Source organism: Miniopterus natalensis, chromosome X, assembly GCF_054644295.1.
Source record: "Miniopterus natalensis isolate mMinNat1 chromosome X, mMinNat1.hap1, whole genome shotgun sequence".
NCBI classification, from domain to species: domain Eukaryota; kingdom Metazoa; phylum Chordata; class Mammalia; order Chiroptera; family Miniopteridae; genus Miniopterus; species Miniopterus natalensis.
This window is the reverse complement of record NC_142103.1, coordinates 16,194,551-16,222,078: the sequence shown is the minus strand read 5'-3', so window position 1 is coordinate 16,222,078 and position 27,528 is coordinate 16,194,551. Positions and strand designations below refer to the sequence as shown.

The following is a 27,528-nucleotide window of genomic DNA, read 5'->3' as shown; positions in this document are numbered from 1 at the left end:
AATAATCTCTTACAGAAAAAAGCATTTTTTTCAATTAGTGCTCTTAGAAACATGGAATTAGTATCCAGAAAAACCAGTATGTTCAGTGTAGGGCTTAGGTGTGGTCCTATCTAAAACAGGAGGAAGGACTGAGTGACCTTTCTACAGGTCTTTTTTAAAGTCTTAGAATTAAAACTGAACAACAAAGTAATGAAAATTAGTAACTTAGCCTTCTTAAGTGTCATTATAGATAATTCTCATGAGCAGCAAGAAATCACTATTTTGAACGCATCTTTGACTTTTGTTGATTCAGGTAAGTCGTGAAAAGCTGCAGAAACTCTATTCACTAGCCCCCAGCAACACAAAAGCAGCTTCCTGTCAAGAAGTGACAGTGAATTCTGCATCCACAGGTGGGGAAAGAGTGGGTGAAAGGGCTATTGTTTTTGGTTTTGCAGCAGGGTCAAATCAATTGTGGAAAAGACTACATTCATATACAGAAAGCTATGACAAGCTATCACTGTCATACAGATATTAAGGATAAACATACACAAGTTAGAAGGGATGACTTCAATATCAAAGATGAAGGTGAAAACTAAGTTTGGGGAACATACACTTACCTCTTTAAATTCTGCCTTTAGCACACAGTGTCCTAGGGTTGACTGCCACTGAAGTTTCCTGCCACTATGTTTGCCTAGGTAAAATGTCTTGAAAATCTCCTGAAGTTTTACCATCTACAGTAAATAAAATAAAGCTTTATTTAAGCTCTGTTTCCAATCGGCCCTGAACCCAGAAACTTGGCACCTTTAGCTATGCTCTAATGATATTAATACAAGAGTAATATAAATAGAAGGAGTAAAATATTAAAACAGTTGGCACTTGGTATTGGTGTGTTCACTGACACCAACTTTTATAAACAGTATCTATTTTTCAATGACAAACAAAATGGAAGTGTCATGTATTTCTAAGCTTGTAATTCAAGTCCTAAACAGCAACTTACCTCTGGTGGTAAATGGACTTCCATAGGCACATATGTTGGCCAATAACCCATTGTCAGGATATTCACAGTTAATTCAATATTCCCAGGTACATTCTGGTTCTGCATATACTGCAATAAGATCAAACATACATACTGAGATCTTAAAACTAAAAGTACATACATTTCATTGCATAATAATGACCCATTCAAGAAGTTCCCCATTATAAAATTACATGCAAATATACTGACCATCTCTAAAATAAAAGGCAACTATTAAAAGAGTATAAATGAATCCTATATTAAATGCACCACAAAAGTGCATTGGTTAACATTTTGTTACAATGGCACACAAGGATCGCATGACCTCGTTAGAAGCTGTTATAGGATCTCTTCTCCATTGTTTTCCCCATACCACCTGCAGTCCCCACCTTTGGAGGCCCCTATGTGGCTTGGAACACCTTGCAACAACCCCCATTCCTCACCCCACCAGCCAGCCCAAGTCTCCGGTTTTTCACTTGCTCCACCGCCTGTTTGCAGGGGGTGACCTGAAGTGGGGAAGGAAGAAAAAGGGGAAAGGGCAAAGCAGATAAACCCTTTTCTGTAGCTACCGTAGGGCCCATGATCCTACTGACCCTGATCTTTCTCTTGAGTCTTCACCTCTCACTTCCCACTGTAGCAATACAGTGGGAAAGATGTCATTATTAAAGCCCTGAGAGAAGAAAATCTAATTTGCTATCACTGTACCTATGCTCTTAAATATTTCAAAACCACCTTCTAACAACATCTGTAAAACTGTGGATCTAGCTTTTCATTCCAAATGTCCCCAAAGGCCTTACACAACCATTCTGTCACTTCTCCTTCCTCTCCATTGCCAGCTTTCAACAGGCGAATCATCGGCAGTGATTAGATGCTGGAGAAAGTCCTGTTCTCACTAACTAGCTACAGCCTTTCTTGGCCTGACTTGAGCTCAACACATTTTATTTCTATTTTTGTGTTATCTTGGGTGTACATTGAGAATATTGAAGTAGGTCAAATATACTTACATTTCATTGGTAATTTTTCCTCTACTATAAATATTTAAGTTGCTATGAAATATTTACAAAAACATGTTTCTATTTATCCTTTTTGATATAAACCACAGCAAGGAGATAATTAAATATATTTAAGTTCAAGGAATTAAGCAAGAATTTAACTCACTTTTACCTGTTTGAACTGAATCATGATGTCTTTAGAAAGTTCCATGTCTTTAAACATTCCTTCAAGTTTGCTGGTGAAGGCAGCTCCACATTCTATTAAAGATGTTTATACGTTTATAATATAGCAAAGTGGTTAAAAACAAAAAATTTAAATTTGAAAACATGAATGGAAAACTTACTTTAGCATGAAATATGATCTGTAACTTCACAAGAATAAAAAAATCCCTATCCCAGAGTGTTTGCCCCACTAATTGAGAACCAAACTCTTTAATCCTATAGTAACTTTATCTCCTATTTAGGAATAAAATAAATGGGAAATTTTTCATACAAATAATAAAAAAAACAATGTCTTATTTTTTAAAAATGGCAACAGCTCTGGATATGTTTGCAACAATAGATTGGAAACCTCATGAGCTTATTCAATTTACATTTTTATCATATGAACATAGAATAATTGACAAAACAGTAGAAATTAAGCTAACTGCCCCCCCCCCCGCCCCGCCAGAAATCAAAGAAGAAAATGAACAGAAAGAATGACAAACATACCATGTTTAAGTTTGGAAAGCATTGACTTTTCAGCATCTACAGATGCACTCTTCCCAACTAACAGGCGTTTGGCTAAATCTTTCTTGTAGAAGGCCTCAAAAACATCCTTGCCTATGTTAAATAATAAAACAAAACTCTAATAATATTCCAATTAAAACTTCCAATTAAAACTGCTTCAAAGTATTTAATAAACCCTACGATTATTCCAACTTATTTCAATTTGTACATTTTATCCAAGTTTGTTAAATGCAAGGAACATTAGAGGCAGACATCTCAAAAGTTCCTTGTGTCCTGGCCGGTGTGGATCAGTAGTCAGAGCACTGACCTGCGAACCAAAGGGTCCTGGGTTCAATTCCTGGCCAAGGCCATGCACCTGGGTTGCAGGTTCAATCCCCAGGCCCTGGTTGGGGCGCCTGCAGAAGGCAACCAATCTATGTGTCTCTTTCACATTGATGTTTCTCCCTCTCTTCCTTTCTCCCTTCCTACCTCCCTTCCACTCTCTCTAAAAATCAATGGAAAAAATATCCTCCAGTGATTATTAACAACAACAACAAAAAATTTCCTTGCTACAAAAAAATAAGACTGCATTAACTTTTCTTTAGAAAAGCTTTTAGTCAACTAGTAGCTTTAGCATCAATACTCTAGAGATTAACAAGTAACAAAATTCAAGGCTCCTAATAATGGAAAATTCAAAACACAGGGCAATTAAATAATATTCTTCAGATACCCCAATGAATTAAGTACAAGGAATATAACAGAATTTTTAAATATCCCAAATAGAATATCAACTTCTAAATAATACTCCCTCCAGGTTGATTATGCTTGCTAATTTCTCTGCTGAGTGCTTTGTTTTAAAAGAAAAATGTTAAAACAAAAATAAACTTACCATAGATAAATCTAAATATGATCATAATTTTATCCAACATTTTTTCAAGTTCCTCATCTGTAGCTTCTTTGTTGCCAGCACGAAGCTTTGAATCTACATACTTAGCTAAAATGGGGGAAAGTCTGTTGTTTAGTGATCATAGGTATCCATAATGTACTGGAGATTACATATACCCAAACAGGAGCATGATATACTGAGTTTTTCAATGCTTCAGAGATATACAAGCTTTTTTTTTTTTTAACAGTGTCACAGAGTTAGTAAATATCACAGCCTTAACTCAAACCCAAGTCTTCTGGCTCTAGTTCCACTAGAGTATCCATTTTACAATGATGGTAAGCAATCTTAAACACTACTTTTCTAATAAAACAAATCATATACATTCCAGAGTTGGAAGGCAAAATTTGCAAAAAATTTAAGTAAAAGTAGTACACCAATAAAATTTCATCTTTTTTGCAGAAAACCCTAGACATTCTGAGTACATCCTCCTCTGACATTAAGGGGTACCTGCGTGGGAAAACCTGAGCAGCGCTACAGTAAACCGCACCCTTACACTACATGGCCCAGATTATTAGGTGTTTGTCCTGGGCATTTTCCTTTTCTCACCGGCAATTTTAATTTCTGCTATCCTTTCTTGTATCCCTAACTGTGAGCCTCTAAAAACAGCACCCTGCCCCACCTCTAAATTGCTGTGGGCTTATTATAAAACAGATCTCAAGCTTATTATAAATCAAAATAAATAGGGTCCAATGTACTTGTCTTAGCAATGAAAGAACATTATGTTTGACTGACTGGCTTTGAGTCTTTAGCTTCAAGGACTTATTCCTTACATCCGGGTTCTTAGAAACTACCAGCTAAGCAATATCAAATAAATGATGTTAATACATTACAACCTTGTCAAAATTTTAGATCATCTGAAATTTTGTGAATAAAAGAACATTAAATAACTAGAAAAAGAGACTGGAAAAATACCTATAAGTTCTGCAGGTTTGTTTGGTCTCTTGTTAATGAAGGTTTCAAACGCTTCTTTCATGGCGTTGATAAACTTTTCATTCTTCATAAAACAGATGTCAATTATATGGTCCACCTTATCTTTAAAATCCAGCAATTCTTGAACCATGGTTTTATCTTTTTCAGGATTAATTACAATTGTGCTGCCATATGCCTAAACAACAAAAAATACCATTTTTTACTAGAATTGAATTATGCACAATGAAAACAATCCCCAAATCATATTTTAAGTAGGTATACATATTTTTAAATCTCAAAAAGTAAAATAAAGCTGTTTTTGAAGTCAGGAAAAGGAAAAATAAAGTGATAAAACATCTAGACTGATACCCTTCATCTGCATCACAAAATAACATGACCACTGGGTATATAATATCACAATGGGGCATGATTATAGGTCTCTAGGCTCTTTTTCCTACTTTTAAAGAAGTCAGCTTTAAGTTTTTAAAAAATAGCAATCTGCCTTCAGTATAAGACTTAAGCATATCTTCTGAAGATTAATTTTTTTAAAATATTGGATCTAACAAGTAAAAATGCTTGCTGATATGCACTCTGGATAGTACAGATGGCACGTAGTGGCTATGATGGAGAAAAAAAATCACAGGTTAATTGTTAATACCTTAATGTATTCAATCCACTGTTGCAAGAGAACCTGAACTCCTCCTCGAACTCTACTGAAGAGCTGATACAGGAGAGATAAATCTTGAATTCGGTTTTCATCAAGAAGGCTATTTAAACCTGAAATTTGAAACATTTTTGTATTTAAAAAGTAAACAAAAGTGTCAGGTATTTTCATAAAAATTAAGTTAAATTATTATTGCAATACTGATCTGAACTATGACTAATCTGTGAATTTTATTTAGAGACTTGTGCTTTGAATGAAACCCAAATAGACAACCACCTTTCTAAGTGAAAACTAAATATAGGAAACTTTAGCCTATATGAAAATAAAAATAATTGTGTAATGGTTTGTACCATTTAGCATGGTAGATCAGATGTATAAACCAATTTATAAAAATTGGTTTACATAAATCCACATTATAAATACCTCATAGCAGTAGCCTTATTATATCTGGCATTAGTGTAAATAGCTAGATTTCAGAGTACTGGATATGACCTATACTGTATCAAGAACCATAACATTAATAGGCCAAGTTTAAATGAGGTTCTAATGTATTTGATTTTCAGAATGAAATAACAGTGTAACTGTGTTCAAGTTCTAAAATATATCCATTTTATACAAAAGAAAAAAATTGTTGGAGAGAAATAAGACTTTTTCCTATCTTTGGCACTGTCAAAGTAAATGCAGGGTATACTCTAAGATCACTCAGCAGTGCTTGGTAGAACTGCTTGGTGTTATATGCTATGAACAAAAACACTTTAATGCTAAAAGGAATGCCTTTCCTTACTGTAAGGTTTCAAATTAAATCAAAAATCCCAAAATTCCCACTGCTTCTTTACCAGTGTGGTGGACCCCTCTCATCTCAGTTCCTGTATGTTTAAGTTAAGGAAAGAGGGACCTCTTGAAAGTTTACTGTGATGAATAGGAAAAAAGGGTTGTGGTACATCCTCAGAAATGCAGCCACTGTGTGCTATGAAGCTTTTAAAAGGGCAACCTTTACAATTTGTTTCTAATTGTTTGCTGTTACCATTTTAAAACTCATCTGATTTATAAATTGCCAATTACCTTTCTGAAGAATTGCTGCTAAGTGTTCACCTAGAAGTTGTTTTTCTACAGTAGCAATTAATGACTTCCTACAAGGAAAAAAAAGTTTAGAGTTATTGAGATTTGACTTTGCTGAAATTTTAAATCTTCTGGGTGAGAAAAATCAAATAGCTCATTTTATGTTCATTTTAATATTCCTATCCTACATATACATTTATCAGTGCTCAGCAATACTCTATGCCTAAAAGAAGGAAAAGATTGCATATTTCAAAACTTGATTTACATTATGAAATAAATATTTCTAAGGTCTTGCAATGGCTGCCTTTTCAAAACGGCAGTTTTTCTCTGCTTTTATTAGAAGGTAAAGAAACGATCTGTGCTGCTTACAGGAACTCCTTGCTTGGTAATATTAGGGAAGCACAGAAACAGTTTCTACTCTGAACACCAACTGAATTTTAATCGGCCTGAAGATTTCAAAGATAACATCAGCTTTTACTACTATTTTTTAATTACATCCTAAATACATACACACAACCAATAATCATATCCTTAATCAAATCTAATTAACTAGGGAAAAATAACAACTTGAAGTTTGCATTATAAAAACAACTGTTAAAATCTCAAGTCATGCCTGAAAATAGTTACTAACATGTCTGGGGATGCCTAAAGTGCCTCAAGCGATCTAACAACGCAGGTTAAGGCTATTAGGCAGAGCATGTCATACTTACTGGGTGGTTTGATCTAAGTAAGTAATAAGTCTGTCTGCTTCTTCTTCTAGACGTTTGTTAACATGATGAAGATATTCAGGAACCTACAAAGATAGTTTTTTATATTATTGTTTTCCTCCCCATAAATCATTCAGAAAATGTCAAGTCCAAAAGATCCTGGGAGCAGCCCTGTCAAATGTGACAGGGTTGAATCATATGTAAAATTATAGGTAGAGTTTATGATCCAGAATTCTGGCCTTTAAGAAGAAAGAAAAGAAAGGAGCACCTAAGTGAGAGAAAAGCATCATAATGTTGGGAAGATAAATGCAAAGGGCAGTTTATGTTCTATAAGTAAGGTCTATGTGAGACATAGTGGACTTATTAATCATGATTTTTAAATACCTCTCTTTCCTGCATTAATTTTTGGCCCTCGGCTGCGTAAAGCCGGTTAGTTTCTTCCAAAAATCGCTGCTCAAAAGAATCCTGATAAATCTGGGAGGGAGAAACAAAATAAAGTTCATTTATTCATTAACTATTTACTGAATGTCCTCTATGTGAACAGCACTGTGAATGTGGTTTTTACACATCAAACTAGGGATAGCCATCAGCTCTGTAGTAAGTGAAGGAGTTAACTTACTTGCAAATCAGAGAGCATGCTTAAAAGGCTTCGGAGTAAACTTCTATCAATTGCTTCACCATTTCTTTCCCTCTCAATCAACAGAAGAATGCCATCAATTGTCTTATTCTGGACTTTTTGATCACTTATAATATGAGCCCTAAATAACTCCAGTCCCATGTCCCTAAAATAAAAATATATATGATCTAATTGACAATGATACCACTTCTGGAGAGACATACATGTTAATTAAGGATAAAATCCACACAATTAATTTTAAATAATATTATTAAACTAAAGTATACAGGAAACTCATTTTGTCTTTAATGAGAACTAAAGCTAAACTCCTGTCTTCCTCCATAACTAAGTTTTGTTATATTATCGTCTTCAGTGGATTTCTTCCTTGGTCAAATTTAGAGACAAAATTAGTTCAAAGTTATAAGATGGTCTTCACTGTACTCTGAATGAAGGCTTAATTGGTCATCTGTCATCTGGCTTTAGTACTCAAAAATCGGCACTATGATAATCGCTATTGGTAGATGCTAGGTACATGCTGGGGGGAAGAGCTCATTATAGTATTCAATTTTCCTGTATACATGGAATTTTCCATAAAAATGTTAAAAGATAATGAGCGAACTCTTGATAAGCAACAAAATAATACACACTCATAGACAGTTCAGAGCAAATTTTAATTCCCTTAGAAAAACTTCTTCATAAATTATTACAGGAGCAGGGAATATTAGCTATCTCCAATATCAGCATAGATAAAACATAATTAAGAAGGTACAACTGCTATAAACAGAAGTTCAGAAGCCAAATGTGAGACTTTAGGAGAATATTCACAGTATTACTTATTCTCTTCAATTAGTATAATTAAGATTTGACTATGATTTGTAACAAATCTTTTCAAAAATTTCTTCTAGCATCCTTACCAAATGGAGGGTAGCATTGAATTCTGAAGAACGTAAGTTCTATCCAGAAACAAAAAAATGCTCCTGATCATGATCTGCCAATAAGAAAAAAAGAAATCAAGAAATTTTTATATTTTGTGAGGCCGAAATATTTGCACTCAATAAAATAAGAAATTGCAGGATTCACTTGAATATATACTAGACTACTAGGATTAAACATACACATAAACAGATCTACCTTAGAATATTCCCATACCATTTTTATTAAACTACTCTATTGTCTTAATCCTTGCTGCAGTTTCCAGAAAAGGGGCACTTAAAATGGTCCTATGACTTCTTTGCAACTTGAGCAGTAACTGAGGTCCTGACTGGGTAGCTCAGTTGGTTAGAGTATCATCCCAATGTGCCAAGGTTGCAGGTTCGATCCTTGGTCAGGGCACATACAAAAATCAACCAATGAATGCATAAATAAGCGGAACAAATTGATGTTTTTCTCTCTTTCCCTTCCTCGCTTTCTAAAATCAATAAATTAAAAAAAAAAAGAAATGGAAAAAACACACCAGAGAATCAAGCTCTGGACAGTGTTTCTCAGTGGTTAGAGTGTTGGCCTGAGCACTGAAGGGTTGCAGGTTTGATTCCTGGTCAAGGGAACGTACCTGGGTTGCAAGTTCTATCCCCAGCCTGGTCAGGGCACGTGCCAGAGGCAACCAATTGATGTGTCTCTTTCACACTGATGTTTCTCTCCCTCCACTTCCCTCCCTTCCACTCTCTCTAAAAGTCAATGGAAAAAATATCCTCGGGTGAGGATTAAGAACAATAATTTAAAAAATGCCTTAAATTGTACTTGTGGGGTTGGGGCACAGGGATGGATTTTAAGATTTTTAATTTGCAGAACATATAGTATAAAATAATACCAGATAGGGGGAAAATAAAAGGCTATAATGTGAACAAGCTAAAATACAGGACCATCAGGTATCTTCATAGGTAATCAAATGGTGGGTAGGATATTCATAAAGATTGACAAAATGTGCCTTAGCTGGTGTGGCTCAAGTGGTTAAGTGGTGTCCCATGCACCAAAAGGTGATGGGATTGATTCCTGGTCAGGGCGCATACCCACTAGGGGCCATGCAGGAGGCAGCTGATCAATGACTCTCTCTCACATGGATGTTTCTCTCTCTTTCAAATCAATAAAAACATATTTTTAAAAAAAGATTGACAAAATATAACATTTTTAATGAGATACTTTTTAAGTATGACAAAAATAAAAATGATCCTGAGATGTAATTCATTCTAAAATGCTTGTTTATACCCTGGCCAGGTGGCTCAGTTGGTTGGAGAGTCACCCCATGCACCTAAGCTTTTTTCTTTTTTTAAAATTAATTTTATTGTTGAGAGTTTTACAGATGTCCCCCATTTTCTCCCCTTTACCTCCCTGAAAAGTTTTTAAAACTAACATTCCTATATTTGAAGAAATTTATTTTTAAATTACAATATTTAGCTGAAATGTAATGCTTTTTCCAGCTTACCATTTGTCTACAGTGGTTCTGCCAGCATCTATCGATCTTCTTTAGAAAAAGAACACTATCCAATGAATCCATGAGATGTATGTCAAGGATATTTTAAAGTGCTTAGTATACTGCCTGACTGGGCGTGGCTCAGCGGTTAAGCGTTGACCTAGGATCCAGGCGATCAGGGTTCGATTCCCGGTCAGGGCACATGCCCGGGTTCCGGGCTGTAGCTGGTCAGTGACTCTCTCATCATTGATGTTTCTGTCTCTCTCTCTCCCTCTCCTTTCCTCTCTCTGAAATCAATAAAGATATATTTTTAAAAAAATAAAATAAAAAATAAAGTGCTTAGTATAAGTAATATATGCAAAGTAAGAGCACATTCGTCTTAAATATGGAGTACCTTACATACTAAATAAAATGAAACAGCACTTAATTATAGAACAAATTGTCATTTCTTAAACTGTAAAAAATATTAGATCTCACTAAAAATACCTTTAAAAAGAAATCTTAGACATAACTGAGCATTGTGTTTTTAGTTTATGATTTCCTTAGATTATCTTTTCTCACATGGAAATTTGTTAGGATAAAAAAAAGGTAAAGATGTAAGGACATCTTATTTACATTAATACCACAAAGTAGACTTAGACCCTCACTAAAGCTAAAAAATAAAAAAATTGTTTCTTTCTCTAGAAGCAAAATAAATAAAAATAACAAATCTACAAAACACAGGTACAGTGGAGCCTTAGTTCTCAAACTTAATTTGTTCCAGAAGGCTGTTTAAGAAGCGATTTGTTCAAAAACTGAATCATTTTTTCCCATTAGAAATAATGTAAATTGAATTAATCTGTTTCAGACCCCCAAATGATTCCATTTTACCCTTTCTTATATACAGTACACGTCTTATGTACGTCTTATGTTTGTTTAATCTATAAACAAACATTTTTCTTAAATTTATTGAACCACCCCCTACTAGTGTTAAAAGGAGTCACTTTCAGCAGCCGTTCCAGGGGTGTCTTTCAGGTCAGTGTGTGGCATCTTTGCTTATTCATATATCACTGCCTCCAAAATGCTGTCACCTGCTAACTGCTTTTCCTTTATCCAAAGCAACAACAGTTTTTCTACCTCTTCAATTGCCTGTGATCATTGTTTCTTTCACACCCTTAGCAACATTAGCACTCTTGATGGCCTCTTTATGTTTTAAAATTGTGTTAATTGTTGATTTCGCCAGCAACAAAAGCATTTTCTCCTTTATTTGTTGCCTAAGAGACGCTTTTTGTCATGCTGAGGTATCAGCAGGAAAGGGTTGTCAGGTTCAACAACTAAGACATTTTATTCCCTGTGAACAATTTGGTTGAGAACCGAATTGTTCAATATGGGAGACATTCAAGAAAGGAGGTCTGACTGTATTCAAGCTGGATTAAATAATGAGTGATAGGAAGGGAATAGAAGATAAAAATACAAGATGTTTTGTTTTTAAAAGGATATTCTCTGAACTGATGAATTTGTGCTTTGATGTGATCTTCACAAATCTGTCTCAGCTGTTTGTACAAGTTTGCAGAAATCTTGTAAGAACAGAGATTTTCTACAGCCTGTAAGATTAAACACATACTTGCTTAAGGAAAGAATGGGGGGGGGAGGGTGTTTCTAAATTATTTACATAAAATCATTATTTTGGTCTTTCTACCATGTAAGCTTATTAAAAAAGGTTGTACATATATTTAAAACACAAAGTAAAACATCAATATATTCATGTGGGTGTTGAACTTTTTCATAACCAATGTACTGTACCAAAAAGCAAATTAATAAATTGATTATGGCTATAACGGTCTTAAGGATAGGGGGAATCAAGCCAAGTTCCCCGTCCCTCATGAAGACATTCAATTTATAACAATTGCTACATATAAATGCTGTCTTGTTCTTTTAAAATGTCCATTGTTTTCACAAGCAGAAGTCCACTTTGAATCTAAAAAATAATTTCACCAATTTTTCATTAGAAGGGTTAGGCAGTCCAACCACCACTGAATAAAAATTTATACCTTGGTTTTCCTGAACAGAACAATGCAGAAATTAGTTCTAGCAGTATTATAAGTATGATATAATTAACCACTAAGAATTTTCCCCAACATTCCAGTTTAGAAATATTTAAATATATATGTTTTAAAATCTGAACTGAATAAACATTAATTACAAAAGAAAGGATTATTTTTACTCCATTCTAATACTTGAATTGGTCTTCTTTTATACTCAGCTCCTAAAAGGAAAAACTTCAGATTTCAGTGAGTTTCTTGTTATGTATATCAAAAGACTTTCAAACTTAAAACAATAGCCATGGTAAACTCTTTGGATGAGCCCTGATATAATCTACAATTCCAACTAGTAATGACTTAAGTATAACACCAGGATTCCTTTCTTACCACAACAGAAGGCAAAAATTCCATTAAAATTGACTCTAAGGGAGCATCCAAGTTCTGTTGGTTGGAGTGGAATTTTATAAATATGTAGTTGCAAGTCATATTGCCAGTATTCAGGTCCAATAAATGAATTAGCAAATGAAAAGAAAGCTTAAAGGAAACCACTTATACCATTGGAGTCACTGCAACTCACCAGGAAACAGCAGTCCAATTAGATCCAGCAGCTAAGGAGGAATGAAAAGGCTGAGTCTCCACTGCCACTTTCCATGGGGCCTTGGGTTAGGCCACAAAAGCCTAAAAGGTGTCTTTATATATTCATGTGCCTTTTTTTAAATGGGTCCTCTACGGGCTCTCCTTCTTCCTCCTTTAGGGTTCTTCTCATTGTATCTTGGTGTTCTGTTCCTTTTGAGCAACTCATTTTCTCAGCATTTCTCATTTCCCTGCTTAGATTCCGTCTTCCTATTTCATCATCTCCCACCCACTTTCAACATTTCCTACCCACTTCCAGGACTTCTCCAAGTCCTATCTCTCCATTCCCTTCTGCTGTGTTCCTCCTTCTCCCATACAGTAGTTCTCGAAGCATCTATTTACCTTCTCACACAAGATACTATATTCCCTTACTACTCAACTAGACCTCACTTCTTCCTATAAAGCTCCCCTTAATTGCCTCAGCAACTAGTGACTCACCTGGCACTATTACCAATCGTTCCACAATGACTTGTCACTGAGTCATTACCACGTCTTCATGTGTATATCCTGTCCCCCAATTCTCCTTAATTACTGAAAGAGACCATGTGCTCAAATCTCTATATGTTCTTTAATACTTTTGGGGGCTTTGAATAAGGTGAATATAGTAAATACTCAAAAAAACTAACATACCTATAACTAGCAATGTGTCCTGCACATAGAAGAGACTTCTATAGTGTAAGAAGAAAACTGGCCAAAAAACATACAATTACAATACACTGTGCTAGGTGCTGTGATGGGGACAAGCATAGAGGTGAGGTCCCTAATCCAGTCTTTAGGTCAGGGGCAAGGCAGGAAATGCTTCCTGAGTAGTAAAGAGGTGGAGTCCCAAAGACCCAGAGGGAAATGGATAGAGCACTAGTGGGAATGGTGAGAAATAGAGAAGTAAGCTGGGCTTTATATGCATACAGCCTCAAATGTGTTTAGTTGGAGGGTGGTTTAAGATGTTAGAGGAAAGAAAAGCAGGAATGGCAGGAACATCTAAGGTTAATTTTGAAGGTCAAGTTGGAAGAGAACACTCTGCTTCTCTAATTTCGCTTTAACTGCTTAACATATAGACCAGATCTAGTGATTTCCCTTCCTCAACAACCTTCCATCAAGCACTTCAAGTACTATAATGGAGAAATTCCACAATAGGGATAAAAAATACAAAGAACTGAACAGTGCAGTGTGGTACATGGCCTACTATCATTTATGTAAAAAAGAGAAGATGAATAAAAGCACACACAGTTGTTTTTACATACATAAAAAATCTTGGAAAGATACCCTCCATGTAGTAACGTTTGTGGAGAGCGAAACTAGCTGGGGGTTGGAGGAGGGGGTGGAAGTGAAACTTTTTACTACATACTCTGTGAAACTTTTTGGGCTTTGAACCAGGTAAATATATTAAGTATTCAAAGTACTTAAATACTTGCCTTACCCAATAAAAGCCTTTCTATCTCCCTGCTCCCACACCACACTTTTTATTTTAGCGTGACATTCAAGGCCTGCTTATCATTTAATCTCGTCTGTTTATAATCTACACAGCCTGTGATCTAAACACTGCTTCCCTTACTTTCAAGCAAGGATTATTTTAGGGCAGCCCTGTGTGCCTAAAACAGTGGCTTCCAAAATTTTTTGAGAAGCCACAGTAAGAATTACATTTTATGTTGTAATCTACTGTACCTAAAATAAATGTATGTGCCCATAGGTGTGGCTCAGCTGGTCTGGCATCATCCCATGCACCCAAAGGTCGCTGGTTCGATTCCCAGTCAGGGCACATGCCCAGGGTGCAGGATCGATCCCAGGTAGGGGACGTGCAGGAGGCAGCCGATCGATGTTTCTCTCTCACATCAATGTTTCTCTCTCACACATCAATGTTTCTCTCCCTCTCTCTTCCTCTCTCTCTAAAAATCAATTAAAAAAATCATTAAAAAATAAACAAAAATAAATGTATGTAAAACAAAATCTTCATGAAACTACACTTGATCATTACTATGTGTGATATACTCGGATATTTTCTATTTTATTTCTTCAAAAAACTGCTAGTCACAAACTACTAATTTCATGAACCCACTAGAATATAAGCACCTTAGGGGCAAGAACTAAATGATCTCTATGTGCCCACAGCTTCTGTCCAGCTTTGCACACAGGAAGTAGTCAGTGACTCAACAAGGATGGAATTTTTACTAAGAACTCTGTATCCTGTTAGGTGCTGGGATAGAAACATAAACAAGAAAGTTACATACCTACTTAGAAGTTTGAGATAAACTCTATCTTATTCCAGATCTTTGAAATGCACTTTTAGAAATGTACGAATTACTTTACATTTCACTGAATACTTTGGAAATCCCTGGAAGTTTGATCTAGTATAATTATTACAAAACTAACCTTCTTTCACAAGCAATTATTTGTTTTAAACAGATTCTAGATAGAGTTATACAAGTCCCCTAAATAAAACTATCTTTTTGCTCACAATCATTACTGGTAAAAATGCTGCCTTAAATCCTTTTTGAAGGTAATCAGGTATAAAATAAAAACATTCTAGCAAGGTTTTGACCTTTCTTCCTCCACATCCTAGCCCCTCCCCTCCAAAATCCACATATGTGATATCAAAAATGTGTTTGTCTGAAAGGAAAAATCACTCCAAAGAAAATATAAACATGTAGGAAATGAAATGCAAAACTATAGAAGGTAAAATTTGATGCTTTGGGAAACACAGGACTTAAGAAACAGCAAAGGCAAAGATTACATTTGGGACAAGGGAAGGAGTATAATGAGGGTGAGGACACTATAAAAAAATAGATTATTAAACAATACAAAGACTGCAAAAATAAAGAATTAAACATAATGCCCTGGCTGGGTGGCTCAGTTGGTTGGAGGGTCTTCCTGTACACCAAAAGGTTATGCGTCTAATTCCCGGTCAGGACACATATCTAGGTTACAGGTTCGATCCCTGGTAGGGGGGCATATGGGAGGTAATGGATAGATGTTTATCTCTCACATCGATGTTTCTCTCTCTCTCCCTCCCTCTCTTCCTCTCTCTAAAATCAATAAACATGTGATCAGGTGAGAATTAAATAAAAAAGAATTAAACATAGTAAGGGAGAAAATCTACAAATTTTTCTGATTTAACTGACAAAAATAAGAAAGATATTAAATTCCCACCAGGGTGCTGAACTCTGGTCATTGGTCTAATGGGTTGTGTCTTATTTTTCAAACCATATGTTTAGATATTTTTTTCTGGTACCTGAGTTCTGGTTAGGAAAGAATTCAGAGCCAAGACTCCAACTATAAGAGAAATTTTATTTATAAAATCACAGAGGTAGAAGTAGTAATTCCTAGAAGAAATGGGCTTACGAAACAAGTTATAGAGATAAAGGGAGGGCCCTTGGAGCTTGGGAATGAGGAAGGTCATGGTAAAGCGCCTGGGGTAGGGGAGGGGAAAGGGAAAGGCGTGGGCGTGCTCCCTGGAGGGAAAGCCTCAAACTATATGTTTAAAGAAACAAAATACATCAGAAAACTTTTCAACCGATACAGCAATAAAATCTAAATTAATTCTCTTTTTACATCTAGTAAAAATGGCTAACATAAGATACAATATATCAAAAACTAAGAATTTGTAGGAAGGAAGCCAGACAATGAAAACTAAATTATTTTTCTTTTTACATATAATAAAAAGGACTTAATTAAGACTGACATTATCCAGGCCTAAGAATTTGCAGTTGCACATTTTCTAAAGTAGCAGGGAAGGTATTGATTAACAATTCAGTAAAAGGAGGAGCATTACATTCACCTATCAATGGATACCTAGGTTTCCAATCTTTGCTATCGTACATAATGCTGCAATGAACATAGGGGTGCACAGATATCTTTCCAAATTGGAGTTTTCATTTTCTTTAGATAAATACCCAGAAGTGAAATTGCTACATCATATGGCAGTTCTATTTTTGTTTTGTTTTGTTAATCCTCACCCGAGGATATTTTTTCCATTGATTTTTAGAGAAAGGAAGAGAGGGAAAGAGGGGGAGAAAGAGAGGAACATCAACGTGACAGAGACACATCAAGACACATGGATTGGTTGCCTCCTGCATGTGTCCCCACCAGGACCTGGGGATGGAGCCTGCAACCCAGGTACATGCCCATGACCAGAACTGAACCCGCAACCCTGGAGTGTGAGGGCCGATGCTCTAACTACTGAACCGCACTGGCCAGGGCTGGCAGTTCTATTTTTAATTTTTTGAGGAACTTCCATACTTTTTCCATAGTGGCTGCACCAATTTACACTCTCCCTAACAGTACAGGAGGTATCCCTTTGCTCCACATCCTCACCAACCACTTATTTGTTGTCTTTTTGATAACAGCCATTCTGACAAGTGTGAGGTGGTATCTCATTGTGGTTTTGATTTGCATTTCCCTAATGCAGCGATTTTCAACCTTTTTCATCTCATGGCACACATAAACTACTAAAATTCTGCAGCACACCAAAAAATATATTATTATTCTTTTGCCGATCTGACAAAAAAAATGGGTGTAATTTTGATTCATCCACACTGGATGGCTATTGTGTTGGCTGTTGTCATTTTTTTATTTGACAATCTAAAGGAAAATGAGGTCAGTGCCCCTGACTAAGTAGTCAGGTGTTGCATGCTTTATAAATTATTGTGGCACATTGGTTGAAAATCACTGCCCTAATGATTAGTGATGTTGAGTATCTTTTCATGTGTCTGTTGGCCATCTGTATGTCTCCTCTGGAAACAACCTAGGTGTTCATCAATAGATGAATGAATAAAGAAGATGTGGTATGCACACACACACTGGAATAGTACTCAGTCATAAAAAAATGAAATCTTGCCATTTGCGCCAACATGGATTGACCTAGAAGGTATTACGCTAAGTGAAATAAGTCAGAGAAAGACAAATACTGTGTGATTTCACTTAAGTGAAGAATCTAAAAACAAAACAAAACAAATGAATAAACAAAACAGAAAGAGACTCATACAGAGAACTTAGTTGGCAGAGGGATGGGGGTTTAAGGGAGGGTGAAAAAGGTGAAGAGGGTTAAGAGGTACAACCTTCCAGTTATAAAGTCAGTCATGGGGATGTAATGTACAGCAGAGAACACACTCTGCACGGCGATAGATGGGAACTAGACTTATTGTGGTGATCATAAGTTACACGAATGTCAAATCACTATGTTGTACACCTAAAACTAGTATGTGAACTATAATAAAAAAGAGGAGTACAACATAACATGATAGACTAAGTTTAAAAACACCAACAGAGTGACAAGTTAAACAAACTTACATAAAATACAATATATAGTAGCTATCCATCTCTGCCAAGAATCTAACTGCTCTCCTATAACCAATGACTGCTTAATTAAGCAACCAGATTTTACAATGGATAATAAACTATATACTGAAATGGAAGAACTATTTGCTTCCAGTCTTGTGGTTATCTACTCGATAAATCAGGGGTGAGGAACATCCAGCCCTCGGGCCGTATCCAGCCCGCAAAATCATTTGGCCTGGCTCTGCCAAGGCAACAGCAGCAGGCAGGACTCAAAATTCAATAAATCTAGGAGTTTTTTTCATAGCTAATTTTTAAGTTGATAATTGTGTGTGGCCCAACTGATGTTATATCCAAATGGCCCTTGGCAGAAAAAAGGTTCCCCACCCCTGAGATAAATGAATCATTAATAGAAAGGTTCATTATTTAAGATTTATTTCACAAAAAGCTAACCAAACAAGAGTTCCCATTTTTAATACAGACAAAATTATTTTCATCAGAACTGAAATATGAACTAGGCTTGCCTTCAAAGTTAATAGCTAGACATTTATATTAAGAATGAATGTTATGCTTTCATACATAAAAAACTGAAAAATACAGATGTATGTATGTAGCCAGCTCCAAGAATGATAGATGACTTAAAAACACTACACAGCTATTCATACAAAGGCTGAGAACATGAGGAAAATAACCCTATTATTTAAAATATTCCTTAGTAAAAAAGTCACATGCTAATACCAAAATTCCAGATACATTCTTGAGAAAGCGCAGAGGGACACTGTTCCTAGAGAGCTCGTCTCTTTTTCTATTATTTTTTCAATTTGGCTAATGGTGTCTACTGATACATATTTAGAATGTAATCTATTTATCAGCCAGCTGTTCTGGCTCTGTGTGGATTTAGAGCTTGAAAACATGTGTGGCTTCAGAGCTGTGTAATAAATTGTAATCTAAGATAAAGATATCTTTTTTAAAGACTCAAGTATGTATTATTATTATCATCATCACCATTGATGACACCAGAATACATAGCAGGCACCATGGTAAGTACTTTTTTCCAGTATTTTATTTATAATTAAACAACCCTGCCACTTACGTTGTGTTAGTTTCCCCATTTTTCAAATGAGGAAAACAAGGCTTAGAGAAGTAACTTGCCCAAAGTTATCATGAGTGGCAGATATCGAATCTAAAGCAGGCTGATCAACTAAAAAGAAGTGCATTTAACCAGACTCCTACCTGTAGTCAATTAAAACAAGCTAACAAAAAAATCCAAACCCAAACAACATTAACCACTGCCTCACTCTTACAGGGTTCAAGTTTGTCCAGGAAAGATAATTTTCATACTCAGGTATAAGTCTCATTTAAAAATCACTTTTAAAAGACAATCTTTGCTTACTACAAATGCACTCAAAAGAGCAGGTTCTTTTACAGAAATTAAAAACTTAGAAGGCAGTACATGCAATCCACACTAGGGACTTTCATGCTTAAGCTTTAAAGCAAAATGGTTTGCATATACAGAAAAAAGTTCTACACAGATATATGCCAAATAAGTGGTGGCATCAGGGATAGAGAAAGGGTGGGATGGAGAATGAGAGGTTTGGAGAACTTTTGTTTGGTATACTACATACTTCTATATTGTTTCAATTTTAGGAGAGTGCTTTTAAACTACATTTCAACCAGTCAAAATCAAACAAACACCTGAAATCCAGATGGTATGAAATAATTTTACTCCCTTTACCCTTTTATCCTAGTTTTTGAACTTGAACATCTCAAAATAATCTTCCTGAGAATCCAAAGAAACATTTATAAAACCATGATCAAAAACAACAGAAGAGCTAGACATGATTGCTTTTGAATTTATTACAGCAGATGTAGTAAATCACTATGAAAAATGCAAATAGTGAAAAGTTATAACACTGATTTTAGGGAGAGAAATGCAACTGCACAATAGCAGGTAATAATTCTGAAGTACAAGAAAGAAAAAACATAAAAAATATTAGCTATGAGCTCTTGAAACATAAATGGATTTAACAAAATAAATTTATCAGGAAAAATATTTTCAAACCCAAAAGCTCTAGAAAAATATTCAACGTAAAGTAACAAGGTAAATTAACAACCATAACCAATATGTCATAAGTATGAACTATAAAAAGTACCACATTACTGAAATTAAATATGTTCTACACAGGGAATCCAAACGAACACCCTATATATGCACAAATGAAAAAAATCACCTTCTTTGATGACAGAGTTTTTTCTCCTAAAGTTAAACTATTTGTTTTAAAAACTGCACTAGAGGTATTTGAAGGGCTATGGTGTATTAGTGAAGCAGCATGGTAGGGAAAGTGCACTGAACTAGAAACTTGGGCATCTTAATTTGACTCCCCTGCTCTGCCAACATATGACTCTAGGCACATTATTTAACTTCCCTGAGACTCGGTTTCCTCATTAGTAGAATAGGGATAATAATTACTACCCTATCGACTTCACAAAGGGTTTCTATAATGCTTAAATGACATAAGAGTTGAAACTTTGTAGGCTGCCATGCACACTATATGAAGATATTGGACCACGTGATCTCTTAAGGCCTTTCCAACTTTAACTCTGTAATTCTACTTTTATTATTGTACAACTCGGGGGCCATGTAAGTAATATACCAACATAGCCAAATGAGGTAGGTTTACCCTGAAGTAATAGCTAAGGTACTACTACTACTACCTGACACTTACATAGCATTATAATACTTAAGATATCAGCAGTGTGATGCTTATAGTATTACATGGCATTATTATCATGTGTTGGGCATTGTTCTGAGTTTTTGCATGCACTGACTCATTTAATTTTCACAGCAACAGAAACTGGTGATCTCAACTGACAAATTACAAGTGAAAAAGCCACACTGTGGCTTATGAAGAAGTTTGGTCAAGGTATTTTTCACATTTTATTTGATTCTTATAAGAGACTCCGTGAGGTAAATAGCACAGGCATTCTTTCCCCTATTTTACAGAGAAGGAAACTAAAGCTTAGTGAGTTCCTTCCCCAAGATCAAAAGGGTAATTGCAGCCAAAACTAGATCCTAATCCAGGGTCTGTCCATCACCATACTACCTCTGCAACTTAAATGAACAGATGAGCCCAGGCTGGTGTGGCTCAGTTGGTTGAGCATCTTCCCATGCACTGAGAGGTCACAGGCTGCATTTGGGATCAGGGTACCTACCTGAGTTGCAGACTCAATCCCCCAGTAGGGGGCTCAATCTCTAGTAGAGTGCATGCAGGAGGCAGCTGATCCTGTTTCTCTCTCTCCCTCCCTCTTCCTTCTTCTCTTTCCAAAATCAATAAAAACATATTTAAATAAATAAAATGAACAGATGAAAACTATAAATTCTGATAAACCAAACAACATAATTTCTTAGAAGCTACTCATTAATACAAAAATTCAAGCCATTGGACTCTGAAATATTTTTTTAAATACAAAACTGCTGATGCTATAAATGCAAAATAATTTCTTGAGTTGGCTGTGACAAAAATACAGTAGGGCAGCCCTGGCCAATGGGGCTAAGTTGGTTGGAGCATCACTGGGTACACCAAAAGGTGGCGGGTTCGATTCCCGGTAAGGACACATACCCAGGTTGCAGCTTCGATCCCGGTCAGGGCTCGTGTGTGAGGCAACCGATCGATGTTTCTCTCCCCCTCTCTCTCCCTTCTTTACTCTAAAGTCAATTTAAAAAATACAGTAGGGCAAATATCTTGGTAGCAAGAAGTCTAAATCAGTAATTGTCCTTAATAGTATATTTAAACTAAACACTTCAAGTACAGACCCATTTGTTAAACAAAAGAAACAAACCTGAACCTCACACCAAGTTGCTGGGCTACAACCTGCAGCTCATTTTTTGGCTTAGGTATGTCTTGTAGCCCAGGAGGTAAGAACATAAAAAGAAAAAGAAAAGGCTAACAGGAAAGAAGTAGACAAAAGTATATGGAGAATATCTGCATTTCTTGAGGCCTTTCCTATAGGTGAGTAACACAACTTAGCAAGAAATACAACAGAATGACATGTCACCAGAAATCATCTTTTGGATTCAGGCATAAGTAAAATCTCTATTATATCAATGTACTCCTAATTGTATATCCTAATCAGAAGGGTCCAAGATAAGACCAATTTACACCAACATGATTGTACCCACAGTTTATTAAAGTGTGCATAAATTAATCAAGAAATTGTAATTACAGGGGAACCTAAAGGCTCATTAAGGACCCATATCAGGGAGAACACTCTTTAAAGTACACGACTGCCTTACCACTATGCTGTCCATCTGAAACTAATACAAAATATTAAATGTAAACTATAATTGAAATAAAATAAAATAAAAAAGGTAAAAAAAGAAAGTTAAAGCCATATATATCCACCTCAATTTACACTTAATCTGGTTACCCATATTCATACATACCTGATAGAGTTCTTCTAAATTGTACTTAATTGAAGTACTATTCTGGATAGCTTCCACTGCTTCTTTCAGTTTCTGCCATGTTTCATCTGTGTAGTTTTCTGGTAATTTAGGCTTATCTAGATAGTATATAAAAGGTTGATATCAGAATAATATGTAGGATAGAGCAACAGAAAAATCCATAAGCTACAGTAACAATTGACTACTTTTTAAAGGTAAATTGTGATCTTTAAATTATTACACCTAAATATTATTTATTTTTTAAATATATTTTTATTGATTTCAGAGAAAAGGAGGGAAGAGAGAGAGAGAAACACCAATGATGAGAGAGTCATTGATCGGCTGCCTCCTGCACGCCCCCTATTGGGGACTGAGCCCGAAACCTGGGCATGTGCCCTGGCTGGGAATCGAACCGAGATCTCCTGGATCATAGGTTGATGCTCAACTGCTGAGCCATGCCGGCTGGGCTACGACTAAATATTAAACCACTGTATTTGGGCTTAGTATAAAGAATAAAATTTGAAATGGCAGAATACTATTTAAGTCACTTTGACTCAACTATTAAAACTGAAACGTTTTTTCCCCCCCATTGACTGTATTGCTTCAAAAAATAAAAATTCAAGAATGACAGATAAAAAAATAGCAATCTTGTTCTTATTCCATCATATGTAAAACCTAAGTCAGTCAACATGAGTTTTGTACCTGAGATTTAAAATACGGATAACCTATTATGTACAAGGTACTTTATAAACATCTTAATTTTCCTAATAATGCCCTGAGCAAGATATTATCCCTAGTTTACAACTGAGAAAACTGAGGCTGGAAGACTCATTTAGTAAGGTTTGCCCAAGGTCACCATAGTCAGTCAGTGACAAAATTGGGATTCTAATCCCAATCTGTTTGACCCCCACATTTATGCAGGGTCTACAGAAATGGAGAGAACCATTTTTAATTTAAGTTTGAATTTAAACTACATTTATAAGCACAGTGAAATTTAAAAAAATTAAAACACCCAAATAACTCCAGAACCTATGTAGCATTTTCAGAAAGGAAAGGAACATGTTAACCCAGACTTTAAATTTCCTTTACCAGCAATGAGTATTTTTTAAAATTAAAACATCTAAATGCCTTAATAATGTGTTTTCAGTTTAAGAGGGAGAGAAAAATCCAAACAAAATCTCTGAAACCAGTATGCAAATGCAATTAGTATCACAGCTCATCTCTTTTTAAATCCTTGGCTATTAAATTGATACAGTTTAAGTGAAACAGTGAACACAGTCAATTATAATTTGTATCTACTTCAGAAAGGTCTACTATTAAATCAGGAAGATTACAACACTCTTGAGAGCCTGGGAATGGGAAAGGAGTGATAGAAAAAAGAAAAGGTTAAAAATAAACAACACTATAACCCTCTGCTTGAGACAAAATAGAGCATATTCCTGATTTCCACATTAACGTTGATAATTCAAACATGGAAAATCTAATTTTCTCAATACTGATATTTAGTCACAAGGCACTTATCTGATAAATATTACTTTAGTTCATTCATTTACTTCTCCATTTCACAAACAGTTTAGCATCTATTACCTGCCAGTTAAGTGTGTTGAAAAAGTAAGTCAGAAAAATAGAAACACAGCCAACAAATACAAAGTAATTCAGCTCAATTGACATTTTTCAGATTGCTAATTTTATATTTGTATCAATGCATTCAAAATGCTCTCAATCACAAAAATGAACCAATTTTCTGAAAAACTGCTGGTCAGTACTTTAAAACCCATTTTAATGGTAAAATATAGATGTAGTAATTGTTCCTATCTTTAGACTAGTGGTACACAGAGTTACTACTTCTGTGTATACACAGCATTTTCACTTCTAAACCCTACCTTTGGAAAGAAATGCAGAGATCATAAAAATTTTCCTCCAAATATTGCTTCCACAGTGAGTTTCAAGAATATAGTATTCAACATTATAAATTTAACTATAAGTCTTCTTTGAGCATGAAAACATCACCATTGCTACCTGCATTTCTAGGGACTGGAGAATGTGGCCTACTGAAGCACAAAAATAAAAATCCCAGCAGTGCCAAGACTAACTATGCACCTGAAATAAAGAAAGCTCTTCAGAACACAAATTTCTCACCTGTACAATCCGGATCACTCATACCGACAGTCAATATTATAAGGAACAACAGATTAGCTATAATAGGCTGAGACAGACCCCAAAATCCTGCACAGAATCACCCAGTGTATGCTTCAGCACAAGGATACCAAGCACCCCCGGAAAATGAACCCTCCACCCCAAAAAGGACCTCCCTCCACCTCATTGCTTATGCATAAAACATTAAGCCACCTCTATACTCTTTAATATATTAACATAAATAGAGCACGTGGCCGCTCAAGTGTCAAATCTTAGTAGGTGATGATGTAGATTTTAGCCTTGGTTACCTTTAAAGTTCTTGATCACTAACTTCTTAGCAGTGCCAGGCTTGCTGTTAGCAAAGCTAGAGACCGTGGTAGAAGATTTAGCCAGGCCGTTTGCGTGATGCACCGAAGCCACAGAAGAGATTAATATACTCTTATTTTTAAGTTGCTGCTGCTGAGATGTTGCAGCGGTTGGTGAAGATGAGGAGGACGACGAGGAGGATTCCTCAGCCATCTTCGCATCAAACCCTACAAACTCCAGGGTGTCTTCAAAACGCAGCTTCTTCTGTATCGGTACGTGGCTGGAAGCAGCCAACGAAACCCCCACGCAGAAGGACGAGGTTGAAGGGGATGCCGGATCCCTAGCTTGTAAAGGAGGAGTGGAAGAGGAGGGAGAGGCGGAATCAAAGTCTTCTCTCTCGTTACTACTGTTACTGCCGCTACTGCTGCTGCTGCTGTTTAACTTTCTCTTCTTGGCAGAGGTGGGCGGAGTGGTGCTGGTATTACCATCAGTGGCAGATCTGACCTCCTGAGCAGCAGCAGCAGCTGAGGGATTGGGGGAAGAAAAACCTGTTGGAAACATGAAAATAGCGGGGTCAACAGGCAGAGGAGCATCAAAAACCTACGTTTCTGTGCCTGCGTGCGTGTAGGAGAGAAGGTGGCAATGCTAGAGGGGGAAGGGAAGAAAGAAGAGAGGAGAAGCACAGAGGACGAGAAGGAAAGTGAAGGGGGGGCTACACCGGGGGAATGGGAGGGTTTGGGAAGGAGGAGAGGCTGACACCAGGAGTGAGCAGAACAAGGGGGGAGAGCGAAAGAGAAGGCAGACAGGTAAGCGGCCCCGCAGTCCGCCTTTCCTGCTGTTCGGTCTCTCTCCCCCCTTTCTGCAGGAGCGACTCAGTGAGTCTGTGAGGCGGCAGCTCCTCCCCCTTTTCTCCCTCGCTAGGGGAGGGGAGCTGCCTTGGTTGGGGGGAGGGGGGAGTGAGCCGGGGCTTGTTATTGTCAATAGCACAAGAGGCTAAAGATGGCGCTACTTCCGGTCACGAGGCCGCGAGGGCGGGGCGCTGAGGGAGACCGGGCGGGGGGGTGGAGAGGAGCACTGCGGGCTCCAGGGGGGCGGGGGAGCTGGCAGGCGGCGGGAAAGCGGCGGTTGAGGCGCCCGGGATGCGCGGACTCCGGGACGCCCGCTCGCTCTCCCCTCACCCTCGTCCTCTCCCTCTCCCTCTCCTCCCCAGGCAGAGTTCTCCTCACCGGGCTCGCGGAGAACTCCCACCCTGTCCTCAACGGTCCCGCGGGAAGCTCCGCGCCACAGCGCCCTTACCGGAAGTGACCGAGCAGACACTTTTCATAGCGCCCCGATCCTGAAGCCCCCAGGTCCGCAGGACTTGGGGGGTTTGGGGGAGGGGGTAAAGGGGGGAAGAGAAGGGGACCGCGAGGAGGGGGCGGGCCTTCGGGACACCTTCGGAGCTCCTGATTGGAGCGTTGTGAACGTGAGGCGGCGGGGGCGGCGGGGGGGGGGGGGGAGAGGTGGTGGGAGAGGAGCGGGAAGGATCCCAAAGGGGAGGGAAGGTGGTGACGGGGAGGGGAGGGGAGGGGAGGGGAGGGGAGGGGAGGGGAGGGGCGGGGTGAGCTAGCTGGGAAAATTGGGGAGGAGGGAGAGAGGGATGGAGGAAGGGAGGCAGTAGAAAGTAAGGGAATGGAGAATGGAAACTTTGAAAGAGATAAAGGAATAAGGAGGGGTTGCAAGGAAAGGGAGGGAGTAACCCGAAGTGCAGAAAAACATAATCATGCCATTATGTCTGCTGCTAGGGAGGAATGTTATGAAGTTAAGATAGGAAAGGAAAAGAAACAGAGTTTAGATAGTAAGAAAAGGAGTTTTTTATTCGGTTGAGTTGTAAATTGTTTCCCTTTTATGTCAAGGACACCAATGACCCAATACCGAATAGGGCCTGAATTTTGATCCCTTTCTCAGTAATGTAGCTGCAAACCGTTTTACCTTCCTACCAGGAGCATTTCCTAAGATGGCTGGCTAGAGTTCAGGATGCATTCCAAAGGCCAAGAAACAGGAAGGCAACTAAAACCCCCTTCCCACACCCCCCCCCACCACAATTCCCAGGACCAACCCCGACCCCATCAGTCATTAACTCAGTAGTTTATAGACTAAATAAACAAAGCCACATATTTTACTAAATCTCAGCTCATACACTTTGTCTCAAAGAAGAAATTTTGGAGAATATTGGCAAAAACAAATGTTTTCTACCAATGTATTCCACAAACCAAAATTTTAAAATGGACTACTCATAAGAACAAACCTCTAAATTTTGTTAAATTAGCAACAACAAACCTTGTAAATTCCCTGCTGGGAGTTTTTATTTAACCCAAGAGCATTGGGAGTGGGGGCAGAGGACAAAATGTCAAAACTAAATTTGCCAACCTGTTGATCACTCTAACTGCAGAAACATTGAACAAGCATGTACTGAAAGACTTTATATGCCAGAAGCTATGCCAGGTCCCTGCCACTCAGAAGCCAGGGAGGGAAGAGAGTTTCAAAACTAATTTCCATAACATTATTATAACAGATGTACAAAGTACAGTGGAAACAGGTGAAACAAGAAATTTGGGGGGAGCAGGCCAGGTAGCTCCATTGGTTAGAGCATTGTCCCCATACGCGCCAAGATTTCTGGTTCCATCCCTAGTCGGGCACATACAAGAATAAACCAATGAATGCATAAATAAGTAGAACAAC

The 27,528-nt window shown here is 37.2% G+C and overlaps 1 protein-coding gene across 2 annotated transcripts in view; it reads right to left on the bottom strand.

Annotated features, from left to right (window-relative positions):
• CUL4B (cullin 4B) overlaps positions 1-26,146 on the bottom strand; it is a 34,806-nt gene extending 8,660 nt beyond the window's left edge. The window contains exons 1-17 of one of the 2 annotated variants that reach the window (XM_087829481.1): positions 26,104-26,146; positions 24,810-25,355; positions 22,369-22,484; positions 11,482-11,585; positions 10,015-10,084; positions 8,510-8,583; positions 7,599-7,761; positions 7,364-7,453; positions 6,983-7,065; positions 6,276-6,343; positions 5,208-5,326; positions 4,553-4,745; positions 3,584-3,688; positions 2,698-2,808; positions 2,153-2,244; positions 977-1,084; positions 597-710 (exon numbers count right to left, since the gene is read on the bottom strand). In XM_087829481.1, the coding sequence (XP_087685607.1) occupies positions 597-710; positions 977-1,084; positions 2,153-2,244; positions 2,698-2,808; positions 3,584-3,688; positions 4,553-4,745; positions 5,208-5,326; positions 6,276-6,343; positions 6,983-7,065; positions 7,364-7,453; positions 7,599-7,761; positions 8,510-8,583; positions 10,015-10,084; positions 11,482-11,585; positions 22,369-22,484; positions 24,810-25,355; positions 26,104-26,131 (2,184 nt within the window). In that variant the 5' untranslated portion in view covers positions 26,132-26,146. The remainder of the gene's footprint in view (positions 1-596; positions 711-976; positions 1,085-2,152; positions 2,245-2,697; positions 2,809-3,583; positions 3,689-4,552; positions 4,746-5,207; positions 5,327-6,275; positions 6,344-6,982; positions 7,066-7,363; positions 7,454-7,598; positions 7,762-8,509; positions 8,584-10,014; positions 10,085-11,481; positions 11,586-22,368; positions 22,485-24,809; positions 25,356-26,103) is intronic. The other variant, XM_087829482.1, reaches the window with a different exon arrangement.
• Between the last annotated feature and the right edge of the window lie 1,382 nt (positions 26,147-27,528).